Source organism: Plasmodium berghei (genome assembly GCF_900002375.2).
Source record: "Plasmodium berghei ANKA genome assembly, chromosome: 13".
Lineage (NCBI taxonomy): Eukaryota > Apicomplexa > Aconoidasida > Haemosporida > Plasmodiidae > Plasmodium > Plasmodium berghei.
In genome coordinates, this window is record NC_036171.2 from 1,475,830 (window position 1) to 1,503,034 (window position 27,205).

Here is a 27,205-nt window from a genome sequence, read left to right on the forward strand (position 1 = left end):
TGTTAATGAATTGATATTCATTCATTACTTTATTATTTCAAGAATTTGGGATATTATTGTACATTTTTTTTTAATGGTTTTTGATAAATATCAATTTGAAAAAAATATATAATTTTCAATTTTTTTTTTAATTTCCCAGTAATAAAAAAAAAAAAAATATATATATATATATATATATATTTATGTATCACAAATTAGCTGTAAAATAAAATTTTATGAGAAATATGCATATAATATATATATTTCATATTTTTTTTAATTAAATATAAAAATCTTAATCAATATATATATTATATATGTAACGATTATATGCATAGTTCCTTTTTTTTTATTATTGTCTTTATACATTAGTGTAAAAAGTGCCATATTCGCGCAAATATGTATACTTGTATATTATATATAAAGAAAGTATTTTATTTCCCTTATTCGAAGTAAAATATTATAGATTTTTTTATTATTTAAAATAATTTATTTTTTTTTGTAAAATTTTGCAAAAAATATAATACATTTAAATATTCATGCATATTTTATAATATGTGTATGCATGAATTGTGTATATATTATTTTTTTTTATCTGTATATTAACAATAAATACACGAGAAAATCAAATAAAATAATTTGAATTATGAAAAAAAAAATTAAAAAGAAATAAATAGATCACAAAGAGGACAAAAAGAAGAAAAAAAAAATATATATAGTTACAATATTATGCAATTGTGATCAAATATAAAAAATAAAACCAAATAGGATACATATACAGACGATCTAATAATTGAGCTTTTATTTTAAAAGGCCATCTATATGCGCCTTTTTATTATGCTGTTCACACTTTTTCCATATTTAATATAATTATTATTTAATTTTTATAATCTGGTATTTTAATGGAAAAAAGAAAAACTTTAAGAATAGGAAAAAGTGTTGTACATGGGCGAGCAGGCCCATTAAAAGGAGAAATGAGTAACATCGAAAATTGTGAAAGAGGTAATAAAATAAATGAAGAAAATTATAGTGAATATAATAATAATAATAACAACAAAAAAGATTATACAAATCCTCGATTTAATAACAAAGAAATTAATGAAAATCGAAAGGATGAAAATAAACATGATGATACAAAAAACACAACTGATGACATATTAAATAGCCATTATAACAAAGATGATAATGAAAATAATAGTGTCGATATTTTTGAACAATTACTTCAAAGAGAATTAGCAAAAGGGGCTTTAGGAGGTGGTGTTGTCGCAAATAATCCAAATAAAATAAAAGGCCCTGTTGGTAAAATTCAGGATAATAATATAAATGATACAAAATATAATGTAAACAATAGCACAATTAATAATTTTTATAAACATTCAGGAAATAACCAAATAAATGAAAATAAAAATTTATCGAATATCAATAATGAAGAAGATGGTGATGATATGTCTAAAGTAAAATTAATTGACAGAATTAATAATTCAATAGTAAAATACAGAGTACATGGATATAATGAAATAATAAAAGTATTCTCAAATAATGAAAATATGAATGATAAAATCGAAATTATAAGTGAAATATTTAAAGATGACGATTGTATATTAAAATATATATCAGACAATAATGTTATATGCCAATTAAAAGCTAGTGAAATGACAGAAGAATATTTAAATGTTTTAAAAGAAATTTATTTTTATAATTATAAAGATAAATATAAAACAGAAGATGCATTAATTGATTCATTTGTAAATGAGTATAGAAATAAGTTGTTTAATTTATTTAGTAAAATTTATATTGTTTTATGTGAAAAAATATTAACAAATACAAAATCTTTTGATAATGGCTTTAATATAATAAGTAAAATAATAGAATACTCATCAAATGATAAAATAACAATAAATATATTAACAATGCTATCTGAATATATGAATTCTATATATATGAAAGCTAACAATTCTGTTGCAAATATAAAAGGAATAAAAATAAAAGTAATAGCATCCATGTTATTATTATTTTATAAATTATTAAATTCTTTTAAAGCTAATGTTATATGTGTAAAAACAATAAACAAATGTTGTCTAAAATTTAATGAAATGGTCGATAAATCAGTTAAAACGAATTTTTATTTATTATATATAGAAATTCTTACCCAAGTTAAAAATAAAGATTTTCAAAATTGTATATTAAATGAATTAAATAGTCAACAAAAAAATTATATAACAAAAGAGTTGCAAAAAGATAAAAATATAGACCATCCAAAAATTGATGATAATTTTAAAACATATTTAACTAATCAGACAAATTTAGATGAAATAGCTAATAACTTAGCAAATAATTCGTTTATGATACCACCATCAAATTTAATAGATGAAACTGATGTTTTTAAAGAAGTTTGTACAAAACAATGGGAAAAAAGAGTTTTAGAAGGGTGTGTAGATAGTAATAATAATAACAATAATAATAATACAAATAACAATAATACATCATTGAGTAATGAAAATTTATTGCCATGGAAAATAAAAGTGGAAGCTATTAATTTGTTATGTGAAAAAATAAAATCAAAGTTTTCTATAAAAAAAACACCTTATATATGTACAATACTAAGTATTATTTCTAAATTATTAAAAAATGAATCTGCATTACCTGTGGTTGTTTCAACTTTAAAATTACTTCATATATTAATCGAAAAGTTTGAAAAGGATATATATGCTACTGTTAAAAAATTTTCATTTATTTTATGTTCCAAATTAAAAGATTCAAATAAACAAGTTTCTAATGCTTGTATGGAATGCTTAACAAAAGCTATTGTTGTATATAATATAGATATATTTATAGATGATTTATCTAAAAATTTTAAGGATAAAAATAATAATACCAGATTATTAACATTAGAATTTTTAGTTAAAGTATTTGATCATATAGATAAAAAAAATATAATTTCTATAATTGATATAACAAAACATTTATTAAATGATACTGTTGCTAATATTAAAAATGCAGCTTTTAAAGTTTATGCTATGATTATAGCTAATTATACTGAAGATATCTATCCGTCTTTTTTTAATTCCATTTCGGCTAGTAAAAAAAAATCAATATTAGCACTTTGCTCATCTGTTCAGGTTGCAAAAAAACAAAACAAAATAGATAAAAATGAAGATAAAGAAAACCCAAACTTAAATTCAAACACAAAAAAACAAAAAGAAAATGAAAAAAATGATATATTAAAAAATTCTAAATTAAATAATGAAGAACATTCAGATAATACACTTTCAATACCCAACAATATTATGAACAATTTAAATTCAACAAATTTTATGCATAAAATTGAAGCATTACATTCAATAAATGAATGGTTAAAAGAAAACGGAAATGTTAATAATAATAATAATAATTTTGATTTTGAAAAATTAGTTAATATAATTAAAGCTAATTGTTATGAGTTTAAAGGAAAATATAGTCAATTAAATTTAGCAATATATGATTTTTTTAATAAATTCATAGACACTTTATTTAATTGTAATTTTAGTAATAATACTAATTCGTTTATAAAAGTTATGAACACGTTAATATGTTTATATCTCGAAAAAGTAGCTGATCAAAAAGATGGAATAATTTGCAATAATTTTATAAATAAATGTTTTCAATATTTTGATAATAATATTATTATTGATATCCTTATAAAAAACAATTCCGTGAAATTTGCAAAAAGAAGTGAAAAATGTATTAAAATTTTACAAAAAATATTTTTAAATAAAGGTCCATCATCAAATATAAATGTTAAACCTCTTGTTTATTTTTTGAAACAATTTGTTGATTCTAAAAATACAAATTTAAAAAATTCATCTATTCTTTTGTTACAAATATTATCTAAAAATTTTGGGGATAAAAATGTATTGCCTTATTTAGAAGGTATATCCGAAAATATAAGACAAATAATAAAATTAAAAGAAGATTTAGACAAGTTTTTCCAAAAACAAAGTACTATCAATTTACAGTCATCTTCTGCTTCTATTTTAACTAAATCCAATTATGAAAATAAAAATACTAGTTCAGTTGCTATTAATTATGGGACAGATAATAAAATTGGAGAAAAAATCTTAAGGAAGGCAAACATAATAACTGAAAATAAATCAATAGATGAAATATCTGAGATATCAAATTGGGAAAAAATTAATGACAAACAATCCAATTCTATTATACATTTTGAAAATCATAATGAAAATTTAAATGATGATAATATTACAACATATAGCAGAAAAATTATAAACAATAATAATAATAATAATAATAATAATAATAATAATAATAATAATAATAATAATAATAATAATAATAATAATAAATATCAGGATAATGAAAATTATGAATGTAAAAATAGTGATGGAAATTATTTAAAAAATAATACAATGGTAGAAATTAATTACACAAATTCATGTCTAAATTATAATAACTCAATTATACAGAATAATAATAAAGAGAATGAAAAAAATAATGAAAAATATCAATCTGAAATCGAAGAAAAAATAACAATGGAAAATAAAAAGGAAGTTTTCGATGCGGAAAATATAAAAGATAAATTTGGAGATGATGATGATGATGAAAAAATGGTAAAAATCGGAGATATAATAAAAGATTGTGTTAATAAAATAAGTGCAGAAAATATTAACAATTCAGGTAATAATAATGAACTTACAAATATTGGATATTCAAATATAGCTAATAAAATAACAAATAATGTTGTAAAAATAATAAATATTATTGAAAAAATAGGAAAATATTATATTGATCCTGATAAATTAGATATGTTAATTAATGATAATATTTTTAAAAAAATATATAATTGTAATAAAAATAAATGTGTGCAATTATTATATGTTCTTTTATTTTCATTAAAAGAAAATACATATATTTATTCAGATGTCATTTTTGAATTTATTATAAAAATGATAGAAGATAGAGATATAGCACTTGATCAAATCGATAAACTTTTAATATGTATTTGTAAAAATATAGGAATTTCAAAATATATAAGTCTTATAAATAATTATATTTTAAGTGAAAAATTAAATAATATTAAATCGTCGAATAAAATACTTAGTCAAAATTCTGGAGGAAGTGTAAATAATAATTCTTATATTTCTCAGCAAAATGGACAAAACATAAAGCATACAAATAGTAATAATAATCTAGTAAATAATAAAAATTTTAAACAATTTTCTAAACGAAATGAAATATTAATAGTTATAAATATTATTAACACAAATCATATTTTATTATTAAATGAAAATGTTATACAAAAAAAAATATTAAAATTTTATTTAGATCTTTTTTTTGAAGATAATGAGCAAATAAGAGAAAAATCAAGTAATGTTTTAGATAATATTTATTCAAAATATGGTCCAAATATTTTTTTTAATATATATGAAAAATTGTCTGCTCATAAAAAAGAATGTCTACATGATATTCTTAATCAAATGAAATTAAATAATGATTTTTCTTTTTTTAAAATATTTTTATCAAATAATTCACAAGTAAAAAGATTATCAAACAATGAAAGTAACATAAGTACTATTTCATCATCTAATTTTATAAAATCAAAAAATATTAAACGATTAAATTCTTTTACAAAAACGAAAACTTTAAAAATTGAATTTCCACCAAATTATAAAATTAAACCTGATAAATTAAAATGGGAAAAAAATCTTGATCAATCTCATCTCAATTATTTGATTAAAGAGTTCAAGTTGTTTAGTAGTCAAGAACTAGTACTCTGTATGTTTTCTAACAATCCTAACATGATCAATCGGTAAGTTTATTCCTACATATATAGATGGAAATAGAAAGATAATAAAAAAATATACATAAAGTGATTAATTTTTTCTATATTTATATCTTTTTTTTTTTTTTTTCAACTTGATAGGTGTATATCTTTTTTTAAAGAGTATTTAAGCAACAGTTCAAACCAATCGACCTTTTTTTCAAAATGCCGATTTTTAGATTTATTATTAAAATGGATATTTTATTCTTTGAGTATAAATCAAAATAATAAGGAAATATTTGCTGAGTTTATAAATTTGATTAAACTGATTTTAAAAACATTTGAAGATAATTATGTTTTATTAAATAATCAAGAACTAGTTATTTTGGTGCATTTTATTTTTGATAAATTGAATAATACTGTTGTCACCCCAGAAGTTAGTAGTAAGTATTTTTGCCTTTTTAATACTTCATTTTATTCAATCCTCATTTCTATCTCCTATTTAATAATTGTTTTTCTTTTTTTTAGAAAAATTTAAGGAAATGCTTCTTTCTTTATGTTATATCTCGGATCATAAATTATATTTTTCTTACCTTTTGAAACATGCATCAATATGTAGTCCAAAGTACGAAAGTTCTCATATAATAGAAAAATATAATATGTATAAATTTGGAATGTTTAATATATATATATATATTTTTTTTTTTTTAGGAAAATATGTGACGCTTTAGACATATTGCTCAAACTAATCGTTTTATATAAAGATAAATGTTTAAACATTGAAAAGGATGTCATGAAAATTCTTCAAATTTTTACAGTTCACAGCAAAAATAAGAATGTGACATTTTATTGTTTAAAAATTTTTGCTAATATTCAAAAATTTTGCCCAAATCTTTATAAGTAATTAAAAAAAATTCGATTTATTTTAACAGTTATTTTTGTTTTTTTCTATTTTAATAAAAATAAGTGTGTCTCTATATTTTATTATAAATAATTACATATTTGTTTAAGGGATAAATATATTTTTTAATTTCCATTTTCTTTTTTTTTTATTTACGAAAATATTATTAGAGGAATAGACAATGATGATATAGCTTATTATTTAAAAAGCAAAGTTGACGAATTTATTGAAAAGTGGCCAAATTATAATGAATCCTCAAATGATATCCAAGGTAAAATCGTTGAGTTTATTTTTATACATATCTAGTATTATATTGAAAAAATAAACCATTTAAAAAAACAAGTCAGAAATATGCTTTGATATATATTAAATATTTTTTTCCTATTTTGTAGAAAATAAAAACATTAGTTCATATCCCAGCGACAATTCTGAAGGTAAAGAAAAAAATACATCATTAATGTATTTTATACATATAGGCAGTTTTTTATTTCAGTAAAATAATAAGAATATGGCAGATAAAATTGTATTAATTAGTTAGAGTTTTTTATTTTTATGCATAAAATATTGAAATATTATAAAATAAATATCCTCTTAATTTAGTAACTTTATTTTTACAACGGTTTAGCAATATATATATGTGTGTGGCTTTGCACTTACACATAAATTTATATTTATATTGATTATATATATTTTTTTTTCTTCTTTTTTTCATATGAAGAATCATAACACTTTTTTTCATTTTTATAAATTCTGTTTACATTTATATCACTATTTTTTTATTATATTTTGTCCTATATTTATTACCACATCATTTTAATATGTCTACCCTCGTTTATTCTATACTTACAATTTATTTATTCAAATATTTGTGCTTTTCTTTCCATTTTTTTCTCCGTTTTTATTTCAATTTTTTCTCTGTTTTTCTTTGCCATTTCCAATTTCAATTGAATAAAATTTTTTACAGTTTTAAAAATTTCAAACTATGCATTTGTTCGATGCTTTATTTTTTCCCTTTTTTTTCTCTGATATATTTATGCTAATTTTTCAGGAATTGTTAAAGATGAAGAATATGATAAATTAATAAATTATATAAAAGCCAATGCAGAAAAAAGGAATTCCATAAAAAATGAAGTAGAAGGTATAATTAAATTGATTCATATCTGGCCATTGCTAATATATTTTTTCTTCTTATTTTATTTTTTTAGCAACTTTTACTTCTAACCATTTTAATCCTTTCCGTTTTTGTAGAGCATGTTAACGAATTTCAAAACAGTGTCGATGAAATATTAAAAGTGAAAAATAAAATAGAGAATGCTGAAATTCACAAAATAAATGAAGATTACATAAATAATCAAATAGCATGTACTAGTATATCAAAGAATTTAAATCTAACAATGAATGGAAATAACTATTCAAAAACTAAGGAATTATTCCATATTTTAGAATCAAAAAATAATGAAAAATCAGATGGATCAAACGCTTATGAAAATTCTATGATATATTTTCGTTTTGTTTATTTAGCATCATTTTTATATTCTGATAATGTTGAAGTTATTTCAAAGGTAAATCTTAACAAACTGATATATAAAATGTGTATATATATATATATATGTATATTCACAGTTTTACTTTTAGACAATTTTTAATCTAACAAATTTATCTTTTTTAATTTTCTTAGGTTTGTAAAATAATTGTAGAAAACATAATACAACTTGGAAAAAAAAGCAAAAATGGAAATTTTATTTTAAGAGAAAGTGGAAATTATGTTTTTAAAAATTTTAATTTATTTATTATACTTATAAAAGGATCAAATTTTGCATTAAGATATTTATTTCAAAAAAAATTTGATATGGATTTAAATTCGTCTTTTATTCATTTCAATGCAATATTAAGTACTGTCTTATTAGTAGACATATTGATGAAAAAAAAAAGTTGCATAGCAAAATTATCATATGATCATTTCTCTTTTTTTTTTATTAACACAATAGTTTGTTTAAGCATATATACAAAAATAATACACACAAATAATTATATATATTTATTTAAAAATGGAGAAATAGCTCGTAGTTTGGTTACAAGTATGTTAAACAATTTATTAGGACGTGAATTTTTAACAAATCATTCTAAATTGTTAGAATATGTTTGCAATGTTTCATTTAATTTAGGATTTGACATTATGAAAAACAATTATATTTTAATTGATGATGTATGTGATCCTAGTGAATTTTATATATATATAAATACCTATGTTAAAATTTTAAATAAAATTTATAAAAAAATTATGAACAAAATTTCTGAAGAAAATAAAAAAGAAAATAATTTTGTGTATAGAATATTAAATATAATTTTTACAAATTTAAATAAATATGATATATTTTTGTCTAATATTGAAAATGAAAAAACAAGGAAAAGAAAAATTGATAATATACATGAAGACAAAATTATAAACAAAATGAAAAATCCAAATCATATTATTAACAACATACATTGTAATAAAAAAATATGTAATGATAAATTAATAATTGAAAAATTTATTAATGAAAAAGAAAATGATGAAAACAATCATAATCATGGATATAATTCCGATTCTTCTGTATATAATTGTAGAACTACATATTTTGAAAATTTAAATATCGATTATATGAATAATAGTACAAATTTGGTGATAAAAAATGGAAGCATTAAAAGTACAAGTATACAAAATAGTGCATCAAAAAATGTTAACAATATTAATGAATATTATAATTCTCGAAATAAAAATAATTTAGATAATGGAATATATAATGAGTCTATGAAAAGAAAAAGAGATTCATATACAAATGCTGAAATGGATATAATATACAAAAATAGAGCTGATTTTATGAATAAATATTTATTTTTTATTCAATTAATTTTTTATGGCATTAAAAAAAATAACCCATTAATTCTTATGGCATATATTAATCATGAACTTATAAATAATTATAATGAAAATATAAAATATTATTTTAAAAAATTAGAAATATTATTAAATAAAGATTTAAAAGATTCTGTACCAAATGTTAACATAAATATAGCTCCAGATAATTATTTATTAAACTTTTCGTTTGAAGCATTTATAAATGAAAATAATCATTTTAAGGAAACAGACAAATCTATATTTGAGACATATCAAAATGTTCTTAATCAATATTCAAATTTTGAATCAGAAATTATTTATAATAGTTTTGATTTATCAATTGATGATGTTATACAAAAAAAAAAAGAATTTTTAAAATCCCTCAAAACTATAAATATTAATGAAATCACTTTTAATAATAATAAGTTTGAAAATTTAAAAGAAAATATATATGAATATATCAATGATTTAGAAAATACACATATAATAGATGAAATTCAAAATGCTGAAATATCTTTTAGTTATGATTTCCTTTGTACTATGTATAGAATCCCAATTGAATCAGACAAATCCAAAAGTGTTTATCAAAACAATAAAAATTTAGAAAATAATAAAGAAAATGAATCATTTCAATCAAATAAAATGAAAGAAACAGCTGATCATATACACCCGAAAAATAAAGAAGGGAATTCAAATGCCCAATTAAATTATGAACATAAAAATTGTTATCTATCAGAAATGGATCCGAACAATGCTAATCAAAATGGGGATAATAATAATGATAATAATAATGATAATAATAATGACAATAATAATGATAATAATAATGATAATAATAATGATAATAATAATGACAATAATAATGATAATAATAATGATAATAATAATGATAATAATAATGGTAATAAATTAACGCGTATTAGTCATAATATATATTTAAGAAATGAAACTGTTGAAAATATAGATATGAATGAATTGCAAAAGAAATATAATCAAAGTCATAATTCTTATGAAAATAATGAACAAACACAAAATGGGGATAATATTAATCAATATAATTATAAAACAGATAAAAACAAAGAAAATGATTTGCTTTATCAAAATAATAAGAATCAGAAAAATATATATAATAAACAAAATGATTTAAACGATTTTAGTTACGAAAAATATAATAGAGATGGCGTCAGTCAAATTAAAAATAAATATAATGCATCTAAAACTAAAGACAAAAATAATAGTTACATAAGAAATGCAACTCCTGATCCAGAACATAGCAAAGATCAATTAGAAATTAATTCGATAACTAGTACTCCATTTAATGAACTTGTAAAATGTAGTAATATTGAAATTGAAGATGATGAGTATGCAGAAGCTATGAAATACACACCAGGAAATTATTCTCATATATCTACATCTAATTGTAGTAAAAATTATATTGAGGAAATAGAAAAGGAGCAAGAAAGGGAGATCGAGCAAACCAGGCAAACCAAGCAAAGAAACGATATTGACAAATCTATAAAAAATTGTAATATGCCAAATTTTTCAGAAATTAAAAATAAAGAAAATCCAATATATTTCCAGCAAAATAAAGAATCTGATATTTATGAAAAATCGAATGATAATATAGAAAATTCGATAAAAGGATATTCTAACAATTCATATAAAAATGAAAAAGAAATAAATAACTCACATTGTGTTCTTAGAATGACAAAATTAAATGATAAAGGATTTAATATTTTTGATCGAAATAAACAAACCAACTCTAAAAGTGCAACATCACATAGCAATATTACAACATCAGCCAAAACATTTTTAAAAAGTAAACCAAATGTTAAATATTTAATAAATAAATACGAACACCAACAAGAAAGGCCTAATTCATGCAATTTAAAAACAAATACAATTTTTTCTCAAAAAAAATCAGAAAACTATCATCATAATAATCCTATAAATAATAGAGAAGCTAATAAAATGACCATAAATAAAATTCATAAATTTGGTTATAATAATAAGCTAGTTTCAAATGGAAATAACAATAGTACCATAAGTAGAAACAAAGAAAAAACATATTCTTATGAAAAATGTATAACTTCAGTTTCAGATATAAAAAATAGAAGAGATAAAAAAGACATGTACAATTTGACTAGCCATATTTCAAATGATATAGGTTTAAAAGCTTTACAAACCAGTAGTAGTATTTCTTCTAATTTTAATGATAAAAAAAATTATACTCATTCATCAATCGATACTAGACTTAACAATATTTTTGATAATAAACCTCACCATGATTATCACAGAGAAAATATATCAAGTTCTACAAAAAGGAAAAATCAAATTGGCATTCCAATTCCAATAAAAAAAAGTATATTATAAATGTGAAACTTGCATAAGAAACTAATACTATTTAGTGTATATATTTATTTGTGATAATCTTGAACCCTTTGTTTAATTATATACATCTGTATATTTTTATAATTTTCCTTTATAGAAAACACAAATAGATAATAACTATTTGAACCCAATTAGTGAGGAATAATATTTTCCATCAAAAAACTAGCGTGTAAACTAACAGGTATACAAATATATATTCCATGGAAAAAATTAAAATAATATTGTTGGGAAAAGCAAACAAAATTCTCTAACACTTACAGAATGAAAATTAAAATAGGAAAAAAATTGAAGAAACAAAAGCAGTTCTGTGATTATATATGCAACTGTTCATTTAGGTGATATATTTTTTTTCTAAATTCTGTCGCTTTTTTATTCCACTATATTTCATTTCATTATGTTTGTTCTATTCCTTTCACCTTTTTTTTTAAGTTCTTTATTTATTTGTTTTTACCCTTTTTAACGCATTTTAAACAAATCGAATATGAATTTTTTTGTTTTAAAAATCGTAAAAAATCCAAGCATATATGTTATTCTATTTTATATAATATGTTTATTCTACTTTATAAATATATTTTTTTGTTAAAAATTTTTAAATAATCAAAGATTAATTTTTTTTCTGAATGTTAAGGTTAAAAGTGAGACCTCAAATGGCACTCGCTTTTATGCATATAAATGTGTGCAAATGTAGCCAAAATAAGTTGCAAAAAAAAAAAAATATAATAATAATAAAAAATGATAATAAAAAATATAAAATAGCTAGTAATGCATTATTATTTCAGGTTAAAAAATGTAAAAAATGATCTTCATCATTAGAGAGGTACATATTTAGGAACAAATAAAAGACGAAATTAGGAGTATACATATGTTTGCATATGCATCAATATATATATATGTATATGCTTTATAAAGCATATTATAGTATGACAAATAAAAAAAAAGGAGTTTTTCATGTGCGTACACATGCATACCATTTTTGCGGATGCTTCAAAATTTGTAAAAGTAATTGTTGAATGGCAATAATGCCTGACTTGACAAAACGTCTGTGATCCATGAGTCATTCAATAGAGGTATACTAAAGTTATATGATGGAAAAGATATATTTTTTTTTAAAATATTTATAGATATATAATGATTTTTTTGATTTATTTCCATATTATCGGTGTTTATAAAACCAAAATATGTTAAGTGTCCATTTTCAATTAAAAATATTATATTCATAAATATATTTTTATTTAGATATTTTAAATCGCTAATACATAAATCGTGCATACTTAATATTTCATTAATATCATCTTCAACTATTTTAACATCAAATTGTTCAGAACATAATCTTAAATTAATTCCTTCTTGTCTCAATTTTCTAATAGTTTCTTCTGAATATTTGCTATCAACACTGTCTTGAATTACATACAAATAATATCCCCACAAAACTTTATTTTCCCACTGAAAAAATAAGAGAAAATAAGTGTGTATATGAACAGATATACACAAACGCATGCAGGTATACAAAATTTTAGTTTGACTTACTTTGACATCATAAGGCAATCGATAAATATTATCATTGTTATTAACAATTCTGTGATCGCGCTCCTTTCCCTTTAGAGATATAAAACCATACACATGAACCTCATATATCCAATAAAAAGTAAATAAATCAGTTTGAATAAAAAAATTTTTTGAATTATATTTTTTATGAAGAGTTTCATTTAAATTATATAAAGCATTTATATCGACTTGGAGTTTTGGGTTTGATATATCATTAGATAATACTATTCCAAATATAAATAATTTTTTGTTATCATATTTTCGTATTTCTATTTCACTTGATGTAATTGCATCATTTATACTATTTCTATATTTAAATGTATATTTAGTTAAATCGTTTGAATATTCAACTTCTTTTTTTTTTAATACATATAAAATAAGTTCACGAATTTCTTTGTCTTTCTTGTTAAATACATTAGTGTTGTTATCATTTATGAAAGCAAATATGCACGTAATAGAATTAGTCATTTCTTGTTTTCTAATAATAGATTCGTTTATAATTGTCGGAATTTCATTATATGTTATGTCATTGCCACTATTTTGGATATCTGTAGTTATAGTTCCCTTCATATGCGGGTTCTCTATTTCTGTACTAATAAGTGTACCATCTTTTGAAACAGCATCACTAGTATTTCCAACTGCATTCATATTTTTGAGTTCATTTCCCATTCCAGTTGTGAAACTACCAATTATCTTGTTCATAATATTATCTCCAGGTTTGTTTATATTTAATGATGGGTTATCATTAATAGAAATATCATCAGTGTGTGGTTGTGATGGAACTTCTTTTGAATAAACTTCGCGAGCTTGTTCATCCTTTGTTTGTGTATTTAATATTGAAGCAAATGAATTTTTAAAAAAGTTATTACATAATTTATCTACAGTATGTTGATTTATATGGGTATCTTTTTTTTGAGCCTTTTGAATTTTTTTTTTTTTTATTTGATTTATAATTATATTGATATAGGAGGGTTTAAATAAAGGAATAGCTTTTATTTCTTCATATTTATCCATATAATTATTAATATAATATATACAAATAGAAGAAATATAAGTATCAAAAAATGTGTGATTAAGTAAAATATTATGAATAAGTGTATTTTTTTCATATGCTTCAATTGTATATAATATTTTTTTTTCTTTAAGCAAATATTTTGTATAATTATCATTAATATCGTTTAACTCGTTTATTATTTTATGTACATCTTTTTCTTCAATTATTTTACAATGTCTTTTCATAATATTTGAAATAAATTTGTAGCTATTTAAAGGATCATATATTATATAAGTATGATGTATATTTTGCACTGTATTTGGGACGGAATTCCCACCAACAATATAATTATTAGATTGATTATTAACAGAAGCAACGTTATCTGTTTCTTGATATAAAACAATAGCATCAATTTCTCCTTGAATTTGTGGATTATATTGTAATTGCAACAAATCGTCATTGACAAAAGATGACGGAATATTCTCTGAATTTTTATATATATTTCCTTTTGATAATAAGAATTTATTTATTGGTATAATGTTTTGTAAAAATTTGTGAATGTATATAAAATTTGATTTAATATTTTTTTCAAACTTTCTAAAATTATCATAAAATTTATTTTCTATCATATTTAAAAAATGTAAAGATTTATTTTTTCTTTCATCATAATCTACCATTATATATAAATTGTTCATAACATTATAAGTATTCATTAAATAAAGAGCTTTTAGTAAAATATAAAAATTATAAGGAATCATATTTCCTTGTATTATTATACTCTTATAGTCAAAATTTCGATTAATATCTTTATGTACATTATCATCAAAATTTATTGTATTTTTATACATTTTTGAAAAAAAAAATATAAAATTACTTATTATATAATATACTTTTATTTTGTCTTTTTTTTTATTAATATGTTTTGCTACACACCTATAAAAATATTTTACATCTTTTTCACATATTTCTATTATATTCACATCATAATTATAATTATTAGGTAAATTTATTTCTTTCATAAAATCTCCTTTTAATTCATTATATATATATTCTTCTGAATCTACTTGTTTATTTAATAAATTAAATATTTTTGCATTTCCTTTTAAATCTCCATTTCTATTATTAAATTCTTCATATCCATTTATATGATTATCTGTAATATTTCTTTTCGGATTTTGTATATTCAGATAGTTGTATATTTCTTCATTGTCATATAATACAATTCCAAGTTCGTTTGTTTCTCCATTTTGTTTTTCTTCTGTCTGATCATTTTTATTTACATCCACCATTTCATCCATTTTAATTTTTTTTTTTTTTTTTTTTATAATATTATCACAATTTTCACTGAATTTTTCATCTACATTTTTCTCGTCATTGTTACTAAAATTCATTTGCTCCGAACTCCCATCGATATCATCTTTATGTTTTCTTTTTTTGCTTTGCTCATTTGAGTTGTCACCATCATTTATTTTTTTTTTTTTTTTTTTTTTTTTTTTTCTTTCTTTTCCCTCTTTATCTTGATATATACATTTATTACTTAAGTTTTGAGGCTGATGATTTTCCATAACATTTTTTTTGGCAGCTAATGATATTTCTCCTTTAGTTAAAGGTACAAAAGATGAATTTTTTAAATTTTCATAATTCTGTTTTTTTTTTTTATATGTATCATTATTTTGCATTTCTTCATAAAATAAATCATAATATTTTATATTATTTTCTTTTAATAACTTTAAAAATCCATCACTATATTTTGTTAATTTAACATATTCAGGTGTAAAAACACCACTAAATTCGTTAGTCATAATTAATGCCTGATTTTTTTTTATTCTTGAATCGTGTAACTGAATTATACAATCATTTAAGCTTTTAAAAAGTTCATATTCACTATTATCTTTAATATCTCGATTATTCTGATTTTTATGTTTCTCTAAAATTTGACCATCTTTTTCATTAAAGCACATAAAATAATACATACACTCTTTGAACAAATGTACAATTTTTCTAATTAGCATTTCTTCTGTTTTCATAAATTCTTTTTCTTCTGGCATTTCAATTTCAAGCAGATATTTTTTTGCACCTCCCTAAAGAAAGATAATTTATTTTCCCAATAAATTTATATAAACATGAACGTTCATATAAATGTGGATATAAATGCAAATATAAACATGAACATGCATAAATATATATGTATAGCTGCTTTAAAGTATTTCCTACCTCAGTATCACCATTGTCAACCTTTTCAATGTTTCTTAATTTATATCCTTTTGACAAAAATACTGAATTGAAATAATCAAAATCATTGTTGTTACCTGAAGTTTAGCAAGTAAAACAAAAACATCCATATATATATTCGATTTTGTAAATAATATTATGTTTTATTATAATGTAATAATTACGTGTTTACACATATACAATATTAAAAGAGTAGACAAAAAAAAAAAAAAACACAAAACAAAAACAAAACAAAACAAGTATATATATATATTATTTGTATTAGTCTAGTACAATTTCCAATGTATAATTTATCAGGATAATCAAACGAATGAGGATTCCTTAAACTATATTTTAAATATTTATGCCAGTGGTTATTTGAATCATATTGTATTTTTATACGATCTATTAACAACGTCTGTGTTACATCATCATAATTCACCATGTTTTTTTATTGACACTCATAAATAAAAAAAAAAAATAATAATAATAATAATAATGAGCATAAAAAAATATAAATAAAGATATACAAAAACTTAAAAATATTTACTTAAAAAACTTATCGAAAAGATTAACATAAAAAAAAATTGTGATAATTAATCAAAACAAATGAAAATACACTTTTTATGTATTTTTCTTTCAAATATTTATCATCAAACAGCTTTTAGATTATTTATTATATTTCAAAATAGTATTAAAAAAAAAGAATACGAGTTGTGACACGAAAAATTGGAATAAAAGAATAGAGAAAAAATAAGAAAAATAAAATAAAGAAAATACTATAAGGAAATATTTTATGAAATTGCATCATTTTTTGTTTTCCCCTATAAAAAAATTTTACGCAAAAAATTATAAATTTAAAACAACACACAAAAAAAAAAATTAAAATAAAGGGAAATAGAGAAAAATATTATAAGAATATATTATCGTAAAAAAAAAGAAATGAGAATCACTAATGTTATTTGTGCATTTGGAAAATATTATATTTTATGGATTTTATATTATTAAATCTTAATAATTTAGTAAACTAATCAAAAAAATATATATTACACACATTGAGATAAAATATTAATTAATAAAACATCTTTTAAAGAATATTCATACACACAAATATTTACTTTTTCTTTTTTATTATTATTTGTCTTCTATAAAAAAAAGGTGTAACTATTAAGCCCCCCAAAAATAAATATGTATATATTTACGGTATCCTCTTTATTTCTAACTTATATATAATTGAACAATAAAATTTAATTAAGGAAAAAAATATTCTTATGTTTATTTATATACTATGAAGTAAGGAAATTATTTAAATGTTTATTTATGTGATATGAACTAGTGAAATTATTCGAATGTTTTATGAATAATTTTTAATATCTCATTAACTTGAAATATATTGAATAATGAGATTTTCTTTTTTTAAGGCATCTATACATGCTGGGCAAATAAAAAAAAGAAATAAATTTCTACAAAATGTACGCATTCCTATTTTATAATATATGTATATATAATTAAGGAAACTAACAAATAAATGTTAAAGGGATATATTTTTTTTTCTAAACAAATAAAATGGCAACACTATTTAATAAATATAATGAGTATACTGTGGACATAATATAAGAACTAATCAATAATATAAATAAAAATAAAAAGATAAATATATACAAAATAAAAAAATAAATATATACAAAATAAAAAAATAAATATATACAAAATAAAAAAATAAATATATACAAAATAAAAAAATAAATATATACAAAATAAAAAAATAAATATATACAAAATAAAAAAATATGTGTACAAAATGATTATATTTTTTCCTTGGAATAAATAATTGCTAAAATTAAAATATAGAAACCGGTTAACAAACTTGTTATTTAATTGTTATAGTTACACATGCTAACATAATTCCATTGAAAAAGACATTTATTGGATGTGCTTATTTTAAAAACTCAAAATTAGTTAAATTTAATAAAATATAAGTTATTTTTATAAGACATAAGTATTATTCATTCATTTATTCACATTTTTTCCTTATTATTTTTATAAAATTGAATGAAGCAAGTTTATATATCATACAAATTAATGCATATTCATTTCAATATACAACATTTTATTGAGTATATTAAAACAAATGTATAATAATAAATAAAATTTAAACGTCAAAAAAATCACCCCCTACAAGTGTCTTTTCGTCCATTGTTCCTACTTTTGTTTTCGTTAATTTTTTTATTCGTGTTTTGCTCCTTTTTAAATATTTAAAAATATATTTCAACATAATATTCCTAAGTATGCAACGAGGGCAGCATTATACACTCTAATACATACTATATTGAATCTTAAAAAATAACAAAAAAAAAAGGAAAAAGTTGCAAAAAAATGTGCATATATTTTACGAACAAAATATCTTGTTAACATTTTCCAATGTTTATTTCTTTTTTTCCTTTTTACCTGTCTGTTCATTAAAATGTCTCACCAAAAAAATGAGGGAAAAAATGAAGATTACTTTACCATTGTAACAAATTACTTTTATCATTTAATATATGGTACTTAGACTTTTCATTGTATATTTATTTATTTATTAAATTTTGTAACACATATTGAATGGATGAATTAATTAATTAATTACCAGTTAATATTTTTTTTTTTTCATATAAAAGGAAATCAAAATACTCAAAGTTCAAAATCAGATTGTTTAGATAAAGATTTATATGATGACATTGTAGAAAAACACAAAAACAGTGTTCATCAAATTGTGTATAATTTAAAATTAAAACGCGAATCGAATTTTAATATACCCACAAGATTTAGTATAAACTCCGAAATTGAAAAAGTTCCAAGTATGCTCGGTTTTATATATGAGCCTTAACTATATATATTGTAAAAAAATAATTTTATTATATTTATTTGTTGTCTTTTTTTATTTAGGTTTGAAGGAATCAACACATACAGAAAATAAAATTATTGAGAATTATAAAAGTCAACAAAATGAAGACGATAATACAGTAATTTTGGAGAAATATGATATGAGAAAATCACAAAAAAAGAAAAAAGGGGAAAAAAAAAAAAAAAAAAATTTTGAATCATTAAATTTGGATATATTTTCATCTGAAGCATTTCAATCAAATAGACCAAATCAAAATGAGGTAAAAAAGGAAACAAAAAACGTGACCAAACAAAATAATTCAGAGTCAAGAATATATTCTGAAGGAAATAAAATGAATTCCATAATAAAAATTACCGAAAAGGAAAAAAAGACAACAAATAAAAAAGAAGAGTATTTTGAATATGGGCCAATAGATGAAATGGAAGAAAAAAAGAGCAATGAAAATATTCCAATAAATAACAAAAAAGAAAGAAAAAAAAAAAAAAAAGTAACGCACAACAATTTTATTAAGCCACTGAATAATAAGGTAACAAATTTGTATGATATAAATAAAAACAATCATGAAACATTGAAAAAAACAAAATGTAATACAAATAAAAAAAGTAATAATGACAACATGACAATAAATTATATATTTGATAATAATAAAAAGTTTGTAAAAATTAAAAGTAATAAGGAAAAAAAAGATGATATTATCAAATTACCAAAAATAAATTTAGTATCTCATAATAACTTTTTATCAAGTGAAGAAGAAAATGAAAAAAGGGAAAATTATAAACAATAAGAAAAATTATATTTTTTTTTAATTATAGCATAATTTAATGAAAAAAAATATATTCTCAAAATAATTCATGTTATTTTTTTCAATTAAAAATGTGTTTATATTATTTTATACATTTAAGTGATATTTAATAAAAATGTTTAGGATATCCATTTTTTCCTCGTCATAAACATTTAAAAAAAATATATTAAAATAAAAATAATTTTAAAAAATTAAATATTAAAATAAAAAGCTGGTATATTTTAACATAATAAAATGGAAATAAAAATATAAACTTAAAAAATAAATACCTCGAGCATATTATGAATACAATCTGTATCTTTTTAATATTTTTTTGCATATTTGGTAAAAAATGAATATTAATACTTAACGAATTTATAATTATTCGCATTTTTACACAAAAAAATATATTATTTATAATCTTAGAATCGTGACATTACAAATAACTCCAAACTTTTAAATATAATGAATGTGTCATATATCCATTCAAACGGTTTCATTTATAATAACGAAATATTATTTCATTTAATAAAACAAAATAATGAAAAAATTTATTATATTTTAGAAAAAAATAAAAATTTAATTAATTCGAAAGATGAAAATGGTTAAAAAAATATAAATAAATATCTGCATATAGACAAAATATAATATTTGTTTCTATATAAATATAGAGTAACAAATATGTAACCAAATAATTACATTCTTTATTACTTTGGTTTTGTTATTTATTTTACAGGAAATAGTCTACTTCATTGGGCGGTTTTTCTGAACAACGTATATTTGGTCTACTATTTATTAGAAAACAGTAAATGAATAAGCATATAAGCATGTGCATATAACATGTAACATATAAACGTGTACATATTTGTGTGACAGTGATGTATAAAGTGTGGGCATAAAAAAAAAATTAAAGAAAGCATATAAGTCGGTGTGCATTTGTATTATTACTTAAATTAATCAATGTATTTTACTATTTTATTTTTATTTTTTTTATTTTTTTCTGAAAAAGATGCCGATCCAAATATAAAATCCAACAATAATCAAACCCCAGTTTTTTGGGCAGTTAGCTCAAATAACATTTTTATGATTTATTTATTGAAAAAATATAAATGCAATTTATATGAAGTAGATAATAAGGGATATAACTGCTTAACAATAAGCATACAGTATAATTATCTTTTACCCTTTTTATATTTAATAAATTTAGAATTACCAATAACATGTAAAGATTTTAATAACTGTTCTATTATTGATTGGGCTTCATATAACAATAACATATTTTTTCTCCGTCTTTTTTCAATATTCGTGAATAATTTATACTTAATTAATTTCGAGAAACCTGGTTCTATACTACAAAAAGCAATAATTGGAAATGCATTCGAATCAGTTGTTTATTTAATCACAAACCGCCATCAAAATATTTATGATATATCAACGGATGACAATGTAATAAAATATTCACATCCATATATGTTTTTACTATTTTAATGAAATCAAATTCGTTAAAAAAAAAAAAAAAAGAGTTAAAATGTATACATGCTTTTTGTTCATATATTTTCATTTTCTCAATTTTAAGAAAAACATCATTGAATTTATCGAAGAATATAAGGATAAAATAGATCCACGAATCTATAAATTTATTAAGTCTAAAAAAATAGGGGAATGGTGCAAACACAACAGAAAAACAAACTTTGATGCTTTATATGAGCATAATGGATATATAGGCCCTTACTTAATTAGAAAAAAAAAAAATGTACGTCATTTAATTTTTATTTTATATATTTTAATTTGTGTATATATATATTTTTGCTATTGTAATCAGATTATTATATACACATATATATTCATATTTCTATTTTTATCAGTTATCAATTATTCAGAATATCCTGTTAAAATACAGCCAAAATAAAGCTCTCATAATATATCCTCTTCTCGTAGTTTTGGCATATACTTATCTCAATATCGTTTACTACTTTTACGTAATAATGAAAACAAGATAATTGTGTGTGCACACAATTAATGAATGTCTTTTACAGGAATATGAAAAGAGATAATAACCACGTGCATTAAATAATAAATAAATTTTTATAAAAAAAAAAAAATTAATGGCTAGTTGCATAGTTGTACATGTTTTTTTTTTTTTTACACATTGCAGGCACGTATGCATACGAAACATAAGAATTTATTTTTAGATTTATTTCATCCCTTATTATTTGTCATTTACTATTTTGTCGTTTCAAGTAATCCCGGATTTTTAGATGATTCAAAGCTTGGGATATTCAGTGAAAATAATGGAAATAGTTCAAAAGAAAAATTAAAAATAGAAAATATAAAAGAAAAGGAAGTAAAACAAAACAAAATATATTTAAAGGATGGTAAAGACATTAAAAATGTAAAGAATGAACATAATATGATGAATATAGAACAAGAAAATACGGCTAACCAAAATCTAACATTTCAATATATTATAAAAAATATTGAAGAAGAAATAAAAACATATGAAATGAAATATAAATTAAATGAATTCAGTAAAGGCATTAAATCGAAAAATATTTTTGAATTAAAAAACAATCTTAATATAAAATGGGAAATAAATAAATTTGAAATATCAACATTTAATATTAATATGTTATGCCCAACTTGTTTCCTTTTTAAAAATACAAGAACAAAACATTGTGCCTTTTGTGATAAATGCATTGATATATTTGATCATCATTGCATATTTACATTAAATTGTATGGGAATAGACAATGCAAGAATATTTCTTAGCTGGATACTATCAAATATTTTATTTTCGATATATAATTTATATTTTTATTTATTATTTATTATAAAAATAAAATTTAATTATCATAATATATATTTCTATATATACCTATCTGTTTTAATAATTTCACTATTATTTATATATTTTATGGGAAGCGTTTTTCTAAGATCTATTTTTAACATATTAGAAAATATCACATTAAATGAAAAAATTAAATTATATTCCTCGAAAAAATTTTTGACTTACGAATTAAAAATTGGAAAAAATAATGAGCCCGTTGTTGTACGAAAATTTAAAAATCCATTTGATCGTGGTATCTATAAGAATGTATTAAATTTTTTGACAAAATCAAAAAATAAATTAACTCAAAACCAAAAGAAATTTATTGAGATTGATGAAAATATAAAAAGCGATAAAGTAAGACAATTTGTAGAAGGGTTAAATAAAAAGCTGGGTCAATTTTATGAGAAACATGATTAATGAAAAATATCAAAACGTTGAGCCAATTGAAGAAAAATAAAAGTATTAATAATGCAAATTGTGTATATATGAAATTAATACACACTATTTTTTTCTTAAACATTCATAATATATTTATGGCTGTAGCACTTTTAGATATATTATTAATACTATATGTTTGCACACAAATATGTATAACATTTTTTTATGAACATGAAATAATTTGTATTCGATTATTTCCACAGTAACTCATTTTTTTTATGAACGCATATAAAATCTTTAAAAAAAAGTGAGAATAACAAATGAGTATTACAAAGATAAAAGAGTCAACAAATAAGATTACAAATAATATAGAAATGGAAAAGTATATAGAGAGTTAAAATAAATAATGAGAATTGAAGGAATTTTTTTTATTTAAATATTCGCTTTCAACTAAGCCAATAACAAATAGTTGATAATACATATACAATGATAAAATAATAAAAAATATGTTCAAAATGTTATAAATTAATTGGTTTTTATTTTTCATAAATTTCATATAACAATATGTTAAATAAACTTTATTCATTGATGAAAGGGTTTTAGTTTTACCCTCATTTTGTTTTTTTTCTATCTTGATTATTTTTATTAATTTGATTAATTCCTTATGAACTCCTGAATTAATATATTTCCCTATTGCCGATTTGTTGTTTTTTCCATTGTAATTATACTATTTTAAATTTTATTTTTTATGTCTAATTGAGAAAAAATATTAACATTGCTATTATTTTCGATGCTTAAATTATTGATATCAGAACTATTTTCAGTATTGATATTTGTAACCTCTTTATCGACCATAATAAGATTACTAAAATTTGTAGAGTCATTGTATATTTGATTTTGTTTATTATTTTCTTCGTCATAATTATCCATTATTATTTCAGGTAAAATTAAAAAATCATCGATTTCTTTGTCGTAAAATTTATATGTATCATCATGTTTGTGATATATATTTATGCGCTTTTTATTTAATGAATTATTTTTATAAATTTTTGTTTTTATTTCTATATTTTTATCCAATATATTATTATAAAAATTTTCATCCTTTTTATTATCAAATAAATGGGTAGATGGCTTAATAGTCAAATTGGAATCATTTTCAATATTATTATCTTCAATATATGAACTTATATTATTTTCATTATAAGACGAATTATTCGTTTCAATTGCAGATGTTATACCTATTCTAATGCATGTTGTTGTACATAAATTTTCTTTAGTAACTTTTACTCGGGTATATATGTCTGTTAAAAAGATAGAAGGATTTGAACAACTGTTTTCATAATCAGATATACTATCAATAGATGTATTGATATTATCTTCACTTTCAATTATATCTAAGGTTTCATTTAAAATATAGTTTTGATCATCTTTATTTACAGATATTATAATACTGTTATCTTTGTTAGAATTATTTGGGTGAATAGTTGGTTCAGTATTTGCTACAGTATCTATAATTAAAAAGTTTGGTAATGTATCCAAACTTGTATCATTTTCGTGATAAATTAATTGGCCTTTTTTTTCTTTGTTAAAAAAATGCCGCCATATTCTTTCTAAAACTTTTAAAAATGAATTTTTATCGATTTCATTTTTATAATTTATAAAATTGTTTTCGTTATTCATATTACTACTCCATCTTTTGCAACAATTTTTTAACTTAACCTTTTTTACAATATCCTCGTCATAATACACATTTTCTTTTTCTTTTCTCATATCTTTTATGTAAAATTTACTTAAATATTCCATTTAAAATGTAATACAAAAAAAATAATACAAAAAAATAATACAAAAAAAATAATAATCCACAAAGAAGCATTACAATTCTTTCTTTTCACCATAAATAAAAAAGTTATTACAAAAAAATTGATAATTTTTATAAAGTTGTATAATACATAAATATCGACGAAATGTTCTGGTGTATTTGGAATGCAAAAAATTCAAATAAAATTTATATCTTGTTATAGAACGACATCTACTCAATTTTGTATAAAAATAAAAGGAAATAGGACCTTTTTATATATTTTATGTATTTTTTTATAATATAATTTTTTTTATCTTTCCGGGTTCAACCCATGTGCAACATATCCGCATGATGTATATAACACATTTTAAACAAATATGTGGAAAATAGTTAATTTAAAAATAATATTTCCCCTACCCTTCACTTTTTTTCCATATATATTTATTTGTTTAATAATGAAATTTACATCACTTTTAATTTGAAAAGGTGATTAATATAAATCTTATTTCTTCGTTTAAATTAAAAAAATTATAACATACATAATACTCTACGCACATATATATAAGCATATGCGTACATACATTTATTTTATATTTTTTTATAATACGCGTCTAACAATATTGTATGTATATATATATATTTTTTACAAAATAAAACATAAAAATAATAAAAGTTATGACCAAATATATTCTTTTTTATTCGCTTTATTCGGAAAATAAAATATCATAAGAACAAATTGAAAAACAACTAGAGCCAAGCATATGCAAATATATCAAGATATCACATATTAAGGAAATTCTATGTATATAACTTTTTTTTTTTTTTTTACCTCTTTTAAATAACATATAAACATATATCCTATAAGATAATGTGTGAGTAACTAAAAACAATTTAAGTCATTTTAAAAAAATAATACTTTTTATTATTTTATCTTTAATTTAAACTTTTTGTGCAGTAACATTTTTCATATTTAAAATAATTTTTACTTTCCTTTATGTATTTATATTTTTATTTCTATATAATTTTATTTTCTGTGTATAATAAACTTGTATATATATCATGGGATGACTTTAAATTTAATAAATTATTTTTACATATAAACTAAAAAATAATTTTATTAATAGTGATAGAAAGTGTAAACAAAATATTTATAAAGAACGAAAAGAAAAGCTACTTTCCCTTTATATATCAAAGTTTAAATATGATCAAATAACTTTTGGAGTTACTTTTTAATCTTATAGTTTTGTTTTCAAAAAATATTTATTAGCATAATGAAAAATTATTTTTTTATTTTTGACAATTTTTTAAATAGCTATCCTTTAAAATTATTTTTCAGCAACTTACGTTATGATAAGTTTTCAAAAACATTAATCGAAAATGTAACAAAAACCGGAACATTTTTCAGAACAATGTTGCCAGTATTTATTCCACTATGTATATATCAGTATATAAGACAAGTATATTTAAATAAATTACCAAAACAACATTAAGCGCGTACATATTTGTGTTTTTGAAGTGTACATACACATTCTTGTTATCTTCTTTTTGAAGCTAACACATTTTTGTTATCTTTCTTTTTTATGCACACACTATTATTAGGTCGATAGAGATCGTTATGCCGAAGAAATTTTTTATGAATATTCAAAAAGTGATAATTTGAAAAGCTTTTATGATTCGTCGACAAAATATAAAAATATAAAAAACTGGAGAATACAATATGATTTATATTTAATTGATCAAGCTGTTAATTCGTAGAATGCCAATAAATATAATTTTTTTCCAAAAAATGAATAATTCTACTTTTTGAAACTCTTCATTTTTTATATACTTTTATTCATATATTATGTTTTTCTTTTTTTACCATTTAACTTTTTATA

At 20.4% G+C, this 27,205-nt stretch overlaps 6 protein-coding genes across 6 annotated transcripts; 4 read left to right on the top strand and 2 right to left on the bottom strand.

Annotated features, from left to right (window-relative positions):
• Positions 1–881: 881 nt before the first annotated feature.
• PBANKA_1337500 (conserved Plasmodium protein, unknown function) lies at positions 882–12,021 on the top strand (the record flags this gene model as incomplete). Its single annotated transcript, XM_034566989.1, has 10 exons — positions 882–5,785; positions 5,900–6,180; positions 6,266–6,362; positions 6,449–6,637; positions 6,809–6,909; positions 7,031–7,072; positions 7,687–7,776; positions 7,887–8,200; positions 8,317–11,878; positions 12,005–12,021. The coding sequence occupies 10 exons, from the start codon at positions 882–884 to the stop codon at positions 12,019–12,021; spliced, it is 9,597 nt and encodes a 3,198-aa protein (XP_034423531.1).
• An 870-nt stretch (positions 12,022–12,891) lies between these two features.
• Positions 12,892–17,102, bottom strand: PBANKA_1337600 (conserved Plasmodium protein, unknown function; the record flags this gene model as incomplete). The annotated part of the gene is made up of 4 exons (XM_034566990.1): positions 12,892–13,350; positions 13,435–16,527; positions 16,661–16,755; positions 16,952–17,102. 4 exons carry the CDS (start codon positions 17,100–17,102, stop codon positions 12,892–12,894), a joined length of 3,798 nt encoding a protein of 1,265 aa, XP_034423532.1.
• A 2,019-nt stretch (positions 17,103–19,121) lies between these two features.
• Positions 19,122–20,325, top strand: PBANKA_1337700 (conserved Plasmodium protein, unknown function; the record flags this gene model as incomplete). The annotated part of the gene is made up of 3 exons (XM_034566991.1): positions 19,122–19,200; positions 19,315–19,494; positions 19,583–20,325. 3 exons carry the CDS (start codon positions 19,122–19,124, stop codon positions 20,323–20,325), a joined length of 1,002 nt encoding a protein of 333 aa, XP_034423533.1.
• Positions 20,326–20,787: 462 nt separating this feature from the next.
• On the top strand, positions 20,788–23,569 carry PBANKA_1337800 (palmitoyltransferase DHHC5; the record flags this gene model as incomplete). Its single annotated transcript, XM_034566992.1, has 6 exons — positions 20,788–20,926; positions 21,059–21,127; positions 21,332–21,768; positions 21,899–22,075; positions 22,188–22,301; positions 22,478–23,569. 6 exons carry the CDS (start codon positions 20,788–20,790, stop codon positions 23,567–23,569), a joined length of 2,028 nt encoding a protein of 675 aa, XP_034423534.1.
• A 693-nt stretch (positions 23,570–24,262) lies between these two features.
• Positions 24,263–25,333, bottom strand: PBANKA_1337900 (conserved Plasmodium protein, unknown function; the record flags this gene model as incomplete). The annotated part of the gene is made up of 1 exon (XM_034566993.1): positions 24,263–25,333. The coding sequence occupies one exon, from the start codon at positions 25,331–25,333 to the stop codon at positions 24,263–24,265; it is 1,071 nt and encodes a 356-aa protein (XP_034423535.1).
• Positions 25,334–26,599: 1,266 nt separating this feature from the next.
• On the top strand, positions 26,600–27,083 carry PBANKA_1338000 (conserved protein, unknown function; the record flags this gene model as incomplete). The annotated part of the gene is made up of 2 exons (XM_034566994.1): positions 26,600–26,785; positions 26,928–27,083. The coding sequence occupies 2 exons, from the start codon at positions 26,600–26,602 to the stop codon at positions 27,081–27,083; spliced, it is 342 nt and encodes a 113-aa protein (XP_034423536.1).
• Positions 27,084–27,205: the final 122 nt, after the last annotated feature.